The 12,173-nt window shown below is 38.6% G+C and overlaps 1 protein-coding gene across 6 annotated transcripts in view; it reads right to left on the reverse strand.

Annotated features, from left to right (window-relative positions):
• ARHGAP18 (Rho GTPase activating protein 18) overlaps positions 1-12,173 on the reverse strand; it is a 122,996-nt gene that overhangs the window by 12,000 nt on the left and 98,823 nt on the right. For 5 of the 6 annotated variants that reach the window (XM_081828987.1, XM_081828990.1, XM_081828986.1 and 2 more), the window contains exons 11-12: positions 7,969-8,175; positions 7,016-7,156 (exon numbers count right to left, since the gene is read on the reverse strand). The exons of the other annotated variant lie outside the window; for it this stretch is intronic. In XM_081828987.1, coding sequence (XP_081685113.1) covers positions 7,016-7,156; positions 7,969-8,175 — 348 coding nt within the window. The remainder of the gene's footprint in view (positions 1-7,015; positions 7,157-7,968; positions 8,176-12,173) is intronic. 6 annotated transcript variants of the gene reach the window in all.

The following is a 12,173-nucleotide window of genomic DNA, read 5'->3' on the forward strand; positions in this document are numbered from 1 at the left end:
ATGTTACAAGATCATCCTGACCTCTTAGCAAGTCATGTAAGCTCTCTAAAAATTGAGTTCCTCAACTGTAAATTAAGGGTGTGACATGAGATCATCCTGAGTTAAACCACAGAGGGAACACAGGGAACACGCCCTCTACAAATAAGGGAAGATTGGAGGAGCTTGGCTTATTTCGCAAAATCTCTTTCTCATAAAGGTACAGCTTCCCAGGGCGCCTGGGTGTTACAATCAGTTGAGCTTCCAGCTCTTGGTTTTGGCTCAGGTCGTGATCTTGATCTCGTGGTGGTGAGATCGAGCCCTGCATCCTGTTCCGCGCTGGGCATGGAGTCTGCTTGGGATTCTCTCTCCCTCTCCCTCTGCCCCTCCTGCTCATGCACTCTCTCTCTCTCTCTCAAATAAATGAATCTTAAAAAACAAATGCACAGCTTCCCTTTACTTTGAAAGGTGAGCCAGAATGATGGTAGAAAAATCATACTGATCAAAGTCCACAATGGACTTGAAACCGGTATGATTCAGCAATTCATAACCAGATGCTCATCAAAGCTACCCTCGACCCTTATTAGGCAGAGATGCGATTTGAGTTAAGTATGGGCGAAATGATGGTAAGTCTGTGATTTTCTTAAAAATACTGAAAGGATGGGCGCCTGGGTGGCTCAGTCATTAAGCGTCTGCCTTCAGCTCAGGTCATGATCCCGGGGTCCTGGGATCGAGCCCCACATTGGGCTCCCTGCTCAGCGGGAAGCCTGCTTCTCCCTCTCCCACTCCCCCTGCTTGTGTTCCCTCTCTCGCTGTGTCTCTCTCTCTGTCAAATAAATAAATAAAATTAAAAAAAAAAAATACCGAAAGGAAACAAGGTGTGGGAGACAGGATAGAACAAGATTAGAAAAACAGGTTTGATCATTGGTGAGGGGTTTATGGGGTTCATATACTACTCTGTTTTCATGTATAGGTAAGAAAAATTCCATAATACAATTAAATATATGTTTACACACACATACATACCAAATGGGGGAAAAAGTCATACTTACAGTTTTTATACAATACACATACCAAGCTCCGGCTCTGAGAGATTCTGACTCTGGGTCCAGGGAGTGCCCCAGTCATGTTTTATAAAAAATACTACTACAGGAGCGCCTGGGTGGCTCAGTCGTTAAGCGTCTGCCTTCGGCTCAGGTTATGATCCCAGGGTCCTGGGATCCAGCCCCGCATCGGGCTCCCTGCTCAGCGGGGAGTCTGCTTCTCCCTCTCCTACTCCCCCTGCTTGTGTTCCCTCTCTCACTGTGTCTCTCTGTCAAATAAATAAAATCTTAAAAAAAAAAAAACTACTACGACAGATAACCCTATTGCATACTTTGGATGAGATAGCATCTATCTGGTCTTACCCCTCATTTTATAGAGGAAAGTAAGGCCCAGAGAGATAAAATGATTTGTCATTAAGGGCTCGTTGATGGCAGAGCTAGAACTATATCCTCAAACCACATGACTTCTGGTGTGTGATGTGGTGTGTATGTGTTTGTGTGTGTGTGTGTGTGTGTGTGTGTGTGTAATATCAATCCCACCGCAAGTTGAAGGCTATCACAAAATGGTTATTTTTATGGTCTACAATTTTGTTGTTTTCACCAAGTGTTTCCTCCCGCTGCAACTGATGTGTCTTTAGTACTCAAGAAATTCACATTTGTATCAAACAATTAATATGTTATAGTCATTAAAAACATTTGTCTTATTAAGTAGATTGTGTCCCTTACAACCTGGTTCAAACTATTAATTTATCTAGTCAATCATGTCTCAATAGCTTGAATCCGGATTATATATAGTTATCATTAATAGCATACAGAATGCTTTAAAAAATACTACCTTGATGAATTTTCACGATCTACGGTCTGTCTTTCCCTCTTCAATGCCTGCCAATCTGGCTTTTTCCATCAATAGTTACTGACAATGCTTTGGAGAAAGTCAGAAGTGACCTTCCAAATGCAAAATTCACTGGACCTCTGTCCAGTGTTAACCTTACTCAACCTCTCTCTAGCAGGGGGTACTACTAACCAAGCTCATTTACCAACCTCGTCTCCCTCCCTGGGCTTCTAAGATGCTATAATCTTTCATTTCCTCTGACTTCCTATTATTTCTTGGCCTCTTTTACCAGCTCTTCTCCCATGGCCCACAACTAAAATATTGGTGTCTTTGGCTTCAAGGGAAATCTCTATGCGAGTCCCAAAAGCACACCTCCAGCTCTGGCTGCCTTATGAGCTTCAGGTCCATGTAGCCAAAGTACTTTCACACAAGCAAGTCAACTACAAATGTCAAAAACTGACTACCTCATCAAAGGCTGTTCCTTTTCCTTAATGGTTTCTCTCAATGATAAAATCACCCAAGGTAAAATCAGCGAGTCATTCTAGATTTCTCCTCATTCAACATTCCTCATACCCAATTAGTTTCCACATCTTGTGAGTCCTCCTGGTTCGCATTTAACATTTCCCTCCATTCCCATTGCTGGGTCTTGGCATGGCCCAGGACTGTGTTAAAAGCTATCTATTAAACCCATGTTAGGGGCGCCTGGGTGGCTCAGTTGGTTGGGCGACTGCCTTCGGCTCAGGTCGTGATCCTGGAGTCCCGGGATCGAGTCCCACATCGGGCTCCCAGCTCAGCGGGGAGTCTGCTTCTCCCTCTGACCCTCCTCCCTCTCATGCTCTCTGTCTCTCATTCTCTCTCTCTCAAATAAAATAAATAAAATCTTAAAAAAATAAAAATAAAAATAAATAAACCCATGTTAATAATGACAGTAATACATGTTCATTGTATTACTACTACACATTAGCCCAGGACTGGGGTACATATCCTTCTCAGAGTTTTTCTGTGCCCTATAAGGAAATAGAGGATAAGAGTAAAGTGACCCAGATTTGGTTTCAAATTCCAGCCCCCCCTTCCTATCTAGATAACCTTCAGTAAGTTATATAAGATTGCTGATCCTCACTTTCCTCATCTATAAAAAATGAGACAATAATACCATATACTTCAATTAAACTCCTGTAAATATTAAATGAGATGATGTTTACAAAATGTTTAGCACCATGCCTGACCTCATGATAATTATTACCCCTTAGAAATATGGCAATATTCACTAATTTGTAACTTTTCTTTAACATATTAGGAATATCTTCCAATGTCAATATATACACTTGTATTTTCATGATATTTCACTACATAAATATGCTATAACATATGTACCCGATTGTATCCTTTTACACTATTTCTAATTCTGGCCAGTATATAGAATACGGCAATGAACTTAAGCATAACTCTTTGCACGTTCATCTTATTACTCCCTTTGAAGGAATTTCTGAATACAAGGAGCATGGTTTTCAGGCCTTTACCACATGCTAACTGCTCTCCAGAGGGATTCTACCAATTTATGTACTCCCATCAGCAATGAAATTAGCTGGCATCTCCTCCTATGTAACCTCTTATTTTTCACTGCTCCAAACTTTCCTTCTTCTGACATCACAGCAATGATTTTAAAATGCAAATACAGGGATGCCTGGGTGGCTCAGTTGGTTAAGCGCCTGCCTTCGGCTCACATCATGATCCCAGGGTCCTGGGATTGAGTCCTGCATCAGGCTCCTTGCTCAGCAGGGAGCCTCCTTCTCCCTCTGCCTGCCGCTCCCCCTGCTGCGCCCTCGCTCGCTCTCCTTCTCTCTGACAAATACATAAATAAAACCTTTAAAAAAAATGCAAAAATAATCCTATAACTCCTGGGGTCAAGACATTCCTCAGAATAGAAGCCTGCTCCCCCCAGAGACCCAGCCTGGCCTTCCTTCTGCCCCTACTCCACCATGCACCTCAATGGCCTGTATGACCTAATTTTCCCACCAAATACCCTCAAACATCCCTACTTACTTTTCTAACACAAATCTCACACTCAACACACCCTAACTGAAAACTGCGATCTTCCCTGTTGAAGGGGCAATTCCATCCTTCCAGTTTCTTGGGCCAAATACCTTGGAGTCACTTTTTACTTCTTTCTCTTACAACTCGTATCATTTCGACTTGAAGGAATTCCAATGGTTCTACCTTCAAAGTCACAGAATTGTCTTGCCTGACCACGTCACCTCCAGGGCTAATATCCTGGTCTCTCACTTGGATTAAGACATGAACCTCTTCCTCTTATATGGTCTCCCCGTATATACTGGCTCTCCTACAGTCTATTCTCAACACAATAGTCCGAGGGAACATTTTAAAACATAGATCTTCAAACCTCTGCTCAAATCCTGCAATGACCCCACTCCACTCAGGATAAATTCAAATTCCTAAAGATGGCCTATAAGGCCTTATATAATCTATTGGTCCCATGGTCCCTGTGATCTCATCTCATACCGCCATTCCCCTTGCCAGCTCCAATTGGGTCACAAGCACTCCTTGTTGGTCCTAAAATACCCCAAGCAAGTTTCTGCCAAAAGGCTTTTGACAGACTATTCCATCTGTGCTTCCTGAGAAATACATCCATCTTGGCTCTCTGTCCCTCCTTCACGTCTTCATACAAATAATACCTAGACTACCCAACTGAATACTGCAAGGAGCTCCCTCTCTCAATTCTCTTTTTCTGTGCTATTTTTATTATTTTTAGAGTACTAACCACATACTAACATATTATGTAATTTATTAATTTTTAGTTATAGAATTTAAGCTGCACAAGAACAGTAATATTCACCTATTTTGTTTAATCATGTCTCTCATGTGCCTAAAACAGTGCCTGGAACATGAGCGTCATACATTAAATAGTTGCTTGGCAAATGAATAAAACATCCCAGGCAGTTTTATGCTCCGTAATCTCATGCTACACATTCACACGATTTGGGGGGGAAAGTAAGGAAACACAAACTAATAAGACAGAATGGGATTGGGTGGCCAATCACAAAGTAGATGGCCCATGTTCCATCCAACAATGTCGCTGTTGTTCTGTAATTGTTTTCTGTATACTGTTATTCTCCCTAATAAAATGACAGTACCTTGAACAAAATTCTGGCAAGTGACTAAAATTTTTCAACCAAAACGACAGGGCCAATGAACCGCCATCATGGGTCATTATTACCTAGGGGCTACCACTCCGCCAGGAAACTACCTCTGCTAGTGAGACCTCCCTATTCAATTTGCTGTCTAAATAACACCTACGTGTTCTTCACATCTCAGCTCTACTTCCCAGTGAAGCCTCTCTGATGCCCACTTCCTGTTTTGTAGCCCAGGATACCCCAGGCTACAGGGTTTACTCCCTGAGTAATAGCTAATACATGATAAAATCCAGGTTTAAATCCCAAGACTTAAAATGACAATATGGCTTCTAACTAGTACAGAGATAATTCTCAAGCCAACTCTCATCTAATAAGCCCAAAGTACAAACTAAAGAAATCCAAGTTAACACAAAGTCTCTGTAAATAACAAAATCATGTCAACGTTTCATCTCCAAAACACAACTTTTAAATTATTTTGTCTAAGGTTTTATTATTTAAAATGTACAGCATAAATGTTTCCTCAGATAATGTACCTCAGAGAATCATATTATAAAAGACAGGGCTATAAAGTCACCTAAGTTAATATGAATAAGCAGAGCTACAAAGCAAGACAATATTCACTTATTTATAATGGTTTTGGAGGAAATAAACTGTTCTAATTAAACAAAAATGGTATGCCAAAAATCCTGTCTAACCCATGACAATATCAAACCCTTTCTCAAAAATATGTAACACTATTTACAATTCCCCTTTATTAAATTTTATGTTCTTAAAGATACTTAAAATGGGCCAAAAATATTTCATGCCAAAAAATACGTTATCTTGTAATGGTGAGAGCCATAATATAGAATATATATCATATATACATGTACATATATATAGGGGCACCTGGGTGGCTCAGTCGTTAAGCATCTGCCTTCCGCTCAGGTCATGATCCCAGGGTCATGGGATCGAGCCCCGCATCGGGCTCCCTGCTCGGCGGGAGGCCTGCTTCTCCCTCTCCCACTCCTCCTGCCTGTGTTTCCTCTCTCGCTGTCTCTCTATCTGTCAGATAAATAAATAAAATCTTAAAAAAAAAAAATTAAAAAAAAATATATATATACATGTACATATATATATATATATATATTTTTTTTTTTACAATTACTAGATCCGTAAGTAGGACAAAGCCAAAGCCAAAAAAAAAAAAAAAAAAAAAATCACAAGCTGATAATTGCATTTCCACATTATTCCACAAGATGTCAGCATGTAACTGAGTAACCTCAATGGTGGTGCTAGTTGGGGGGGGGTTGTCTCCTCCGTAAAGAGAACAATAGAAACCCTTTCATTTCAGGATCTTAAGTTAGAGCTTTGGTAACTCACTTCATAAATGTGTTTTCATGTATATTTTATCATTTTAAACCGAATTCTTAATATATTCTTACAGCAGTTTGTAAATGCTGATGTTTAGATGTTTCTTTTTTGAAACATTTTATTCTTCTTCATTCCAACATAAATCTCACCAAATTCTTCTAGTGATCCAATGAAGAATCATTTCCGTACCTACTGAAACCCAGGAAGGATCCTAGGCATAACCAACCATTGACCTATATGTTTATCTTAGTTATTCTTCCCCCTTTTACAGATGAGAAAACTGAAGAAAAAAGATCAGTGGTTCACACAGGGACTCTTTGCTGTGTGGAGATTACACATTCAGTGGGCAACTGGAGTCTCCAGAGTCCTATGTGTGTGTGTGGGTGGGTGTGTGTTGAGACATTCTGGTCTTGTTATTTTCCTTTGTTCCCCATTAACAGTTCATATGCTGAGTCACCAACACCTGAGCAACTTAATACAGATCATTAGTAGGAGCACAGTTACTCTTATTGAGGACTTTAACTTAATAATTAGTACCAGGGCCCAGTAAGTGTGTAGAAAGTCCCTACTACTGCAGAAACATACGAAACTCTTTCTCGCGCGTGCGATAGTAAAAATACTGAAATCTGCATAAATACGTATCTTCACGTTTTTCTTACATCGCTTGTACTCTTATCTTGCTTTTCGTATTTTTCTCGGTCATAAGCCATTTTCTTCAGCAATTTCTTCATGGCTTTTTTATCTTTTTTATGATTTTCAGTATTTTGCTTCCTCACTTGGTTGACAATAAACTTGGGAATCTACAGAGAAATAAAATTAAGTTTGGGGAGGAAAAAGAAGTGGCACCATTTTGAACTATGGAAATAATGATCTTTATGTTTTAAATGTGGAGGGAAGTAAAGGTTTTGTCCATTTCATAAGACTATGCTATTTTACATGCACTATTCATTAAATATGGAAAAAAAATACATCATATTATTCATTCACCATGAGTACAGAGCATGCACATGAAGTAATTTACCTCCCATTGTGTAAGTGAGGTTCAAAAAGAGGCTTGGTAAAGTTCAAGGACATAGCGGCCATCTTCTATGCCTTATATGCCAAGATTAGGGACTGCCTGGGGTGACTGGCATGAGGGGCCACCACCTTGACAGGTGGTCCCTTTAGAAGCCACCTGTCAACAACCTAGCCTTTAGCTAACCTGCAGTCCCTTCTGATAACCAGTTAGCCTCACCTCAAACAACAAAGAAAAACTCACCAATCAATAAAAGCTGACGGGGATCTAGCAATAACCTAGGAAAAACTGATCCTCAGAAATTACATTAGCAAAAATAAAATATTTTAGAAGTTACCAAATTGAAACAATGAAATAATGCTGGCATTTTAAGAATTGAGATTTAATAAGTGGACATTAATTTTTTAATTTTAATTCCAGTGTAGTTAACTTATCGTGTTATCTTAGTTTCAGGTGTATGGACATTATTTTTTTTTTTTAATTGCACTTGAAATCACCTCTATTGGTTCGCTTTTTATAGAAAATCTAACCTTTCTAAAAAGACTTTAGAAGCTAGATATCACCACTCATTAACAGAGCTTAAAAATATGTACTCACTGTCCATAGAAGTTGCTGATACTTAATCAATAAGTGCATGATATTAGCTGTCCCAGCTGCCATTACAAATTCTCGCTGTTCGCTGGACTTCAAACCCAACGTGTGACACATGAAGAGATTCGGGGCCATGACCATTGCTACATTCATGGCTGTCATCTTATTTTTCTCTCTATTGTCTATTACTCTTTGGAGAAATTCAAGCAGGGCCTGAAACAGAAATGACTTTGAGATTTGTGTTTTCATGAAGGTAAGAGATTAAAGCACTGTCCCGTACGGGATTTTTACTTAGTTAAAAACAAATAAGTTGTGAATAACCACAGTGGGCCAGCTACCTTCAATGGGCCTTGCCATCAAAGCTTCTCCATTTGGTTAGCACCCTGAGGTGGTGCTTTGTTCTGTGAAGGGCTATGGCACAGGGGAATGAAGCAGACAGGACACACATCTGAACTAGGCAGAGGGGAGAGGAATGGAGAAGCATCAGACATAGAGCCTACGGGAGCCACAGAGCACCGAAAGGCAGTTTCAAATATCCTACAAATACTCCCTTGCTTCAGGAAGTGCTTCACTTTTATCTTTAGGAGTTTTAAAAAATAAATCCCCCTTAGAAAGGCTCATTTAACCTCAGTTTCATTTGCTTTAAGGTACTCGATAGCTAGCTGACAAGAATTCTAAAAAGAATGGAGACTGTCGTGTGGAGGAAGGGGGGATGAAGAGAGACCAAGATAAGAGAGTTTTTTAAAAACTGAATGAACAAATAAAAAGGAACTTTTCACCAGAACAGGCTGGTTTATGCTCCTTTTGATACCACCGAGCTCCCACCTCTATTGCCAACACTCCTGTGTCCTCTGAGCCTGCCCTTCATAACAGCCACAGGTTAACTTATATCACCTTCCTGACAGGACTTAAGGCTTTAAGTTCTTCTTTTGCCTTCTTCCTTGAATTAATTTTGGTCTAGAACACTAACAACGATACAAGTATTCGATGATCTCTATGAGCGAGGCATTGTTTTAAGCACATCATAGATACCATCTCACTAATCATTACTCGAGAGAGAGGCTGTACTTATCCCCATTTTACAGATGAGGAAACAAGGTGTGGAGAGTTTAAGGAATGTACCAGAGATCACAGAGCTAGCAAATGGTGGAGAAGGTCTATCTGGCTTTTGTTTCTGAACTCTTAACTACAAAGAGAATCATGTTTTCATATTTAGTTTAAAATCCCAACCTGAAAGAGGTCAAATAAACCATACCGAAGTGGAAAAAGAAACTGTTCATCTCTCACAAGATTTAGGGGGGAAAAAATTCCTGTGTTAACAGGTGGATCTTAAATCAAGTTTAGCTGCTATATAGACTTCAAACATTTGAAACAAACTAAAGGCACAGCCTCAATATCTAGCAGTAAGATTTATGTATCTAATTTCTGGTACAGCTCTCAGAAAGTTAAACTATAATCCAAGCATAAGGTTATACAGTAACAATACCTTCTCAAATGAGGACAAAAGATTAACTGGTGAGGTTTGGGAAAAAAGATTTAATTTTGTTACAGGGACCAGAATAATTATTCAGGGACCAGTGTATCTCTTTCCTTACAAAGCATAAATTATAGAGATTAGGTAATAAACCATTTTAATTGTGGTGCGCATATGCAATAAGATTATTCAAACCATTACTATAATATTAGAATGTGTTTCTGTGTATTTAGATATGAAATTAATAAAAAGTTAGCCTGGCCCTTGCTGAAAGCACTTCATCTTCAGATATATTTTCTCTTTACCTGAAATAGAAGAATTGACCTTTTTTAATTTAAAAAAAAAGTATCAGGGCTCAGTCGGTTAAGTGTCCCACTCTTGATTTCAGCTCAGGGTCATAAGATTGAGCCCCATGTTGGGCTCCACGAGGGGCATGGAGCCTGCTTAAGATTCTCTCTCTCCCTCTCTCCCTATGCCCCTCCCCCACCTCTAAAAAGAAGTATCTATCACTAGTCTGGTATTGCATAAATCTTACTGGACCCACTCCCTGAAAACCAGTTTGAGTCCCAGCACAGTTACTTATCTTAGGGTAAACTTTTGACATCTCTGCCCTTTAAAGTCTTCTTACTCATAAAACAGAAATACTAAACTCGCAGCCTGCCAGGATTGAGCAAGACAATTATATAGCTAACTTCCTAAAAAGAAATAAAAATAAACACCAATAATTTTATTAACATGGATCCCCCAATGATATCTTAATGCTGGTCTTCATTATTCCTCCAAGTCAAAAATAGTTATGATCATGATCCAAATACACAATAATCCAAGGTCAAAAAAATCCCGGTCAAGCAGTTTGCCCAGACATCTGTCTCTTTAGGGTTAAAGTAGGACATGGTACTAGGAGAATGTAGTGCCTCCTAACCCTTCAATGTGCTGTAATAATAGTCTACAAAGGTTATACACGTGATCCCAGTCCTCCAAACAGCAACTGAAAGAGTGGCGCTAGGCTCGTAAAAATTGGAGAAGTTTGCATTAAGCTTCCTAAAATTACCTTGTGACAGAGTTTTCCCTTACTTTGAACTAAATGTAAATGGTTTATTTTCTCGTACATATGGCATTTCTGTTTCAATGTTTCTATTATTAGAAATCTTGTTTGAAACATTCAAGGCTAGCTAATTAACCTCTTAAATAAAGCTTAATTACTTAATTATTAAGTTTACATTTTTTGCATTTCCCAATTTTTTATTCCAAAAAAAGTATTTCCCTCTTGATTTATAAAACTGTACTCCCAGTAACCTTATATGCAAAAATTAAAGCTTTTCTAAAATTTTAGACAATATCTCTTCAAACACAATTTTCAAAAGCATGTGCCTGGGACTCTGAAGGCAAATTCCAAAACTGAGTTGTAGACCAGCCTTGCCCCAATAGAAACCATACTAGAATAAGTGTTTACTCTCACAAATATTTGTACTCATTTGAATGCAGGCATGTTTTAAGTAAATCATGTATCATTCAATGCCTGCCTTATATTATATTGGTCATTCACAGAGCCATCACAGACAGGTTACCTCTATGTGAATAAGAAAAAAGATGGATTAAATTTCTCTTTCAGGGCTCTGTGTCAGGGCACAGCTGACAAGCAGACTGGAAATCAGTCCCCACGCTGTCCTCTTTCAGCCACAATCTACCCTTACACAGCAACCCTGGTCACACAATGGTTAAATGTAACCCTTCCTGGAGTTGGTCTCTGTCTCCAAAACAACACTTAATGCAGCCTTCTCAGCATGTAACAATCAGTGAAGCACAAGATTTTTTTTTTCCTGACTTAGTAAAGGGAATAACTCTTTGGAAGTTCTCCTGTAGAGATGCAGGGATTTTACTCCAGTAATCCCCACAAACTCTTTCATCCAGAAAAGTTGAGTATTAACATTCAATTCCATGGGCATGAAAGAACTATCACCTAGTTTCAGTTCAAGGAGTCTTAATAAGGTACAGGAAAAACTTCCAAGATTTAACAACTGGCTTTGTTTTCTTGACATGAAATTTCTTGGCATGATTTTTCATTTTAAACAGAAAGAAATGTAGGGGGTAAAGGGGCAAGGGTTCTACCATTAGATATATAAGTTTTAAAGCAATGGCAAAACTTAAGGTAAATATTCTTTCTAAATTATATTTTAGAAGTTTCCGTTTTCTTTCGTAAGTTTATAACTAAACTTTTACGACTACTCTATAAACTCTTGTTATTAAGAAAATAAATCAATGTGGAGCAATCCACTGATTATTATAAAAGCCTCTGACAATGCTTATAATAAATGGTATTAAATCATATAGACCAAATCACTTTGAAATGATGATGTAAATCAAAAACTCAGGGTAAGCCCTTAGAGAAATAACTAGAATTTGTTTGAGTTGGTCTATCTTTTGGCTAACCAAACATTTCAAAATCATCATCATGACTTATTTCAAACTCTACTGCTTACAACTACAAATATAACATCTTTAGGCAACAGTAGGTTTTATTTGATGAGCCTTACAACTTTCTTTTTAAACATCCATTTTTCAACTTACTATATGCTCATCAAATAAAATTTGGAAAATGTAGAAAAATAAAAAGGAGAAACCAAAGCACCCATGTTTCCATCAAAAAAAAAAAAAATGAACTTCACTCACTGGTTTTGGTAGAAGCATTACAGCAAAAATTAAACACCTGATAATACTATTAACATGACTAGCCTAA

Source organism: Leptonychotes weddellii, chromosome 8 (genome assembly GCF_054177405.1).
Source record: "Leptonychotes weddellii isolate Sample4059 chromosome 8, ASM5417740v2, whole genome shotgun sequence".
Taxonomy (NCBI): Eukaryota; Metazoa; Chordata; class Mammalia; order Carnivora; family Phocidae; genus Leptonychotes; species Leptonychotes weddellii.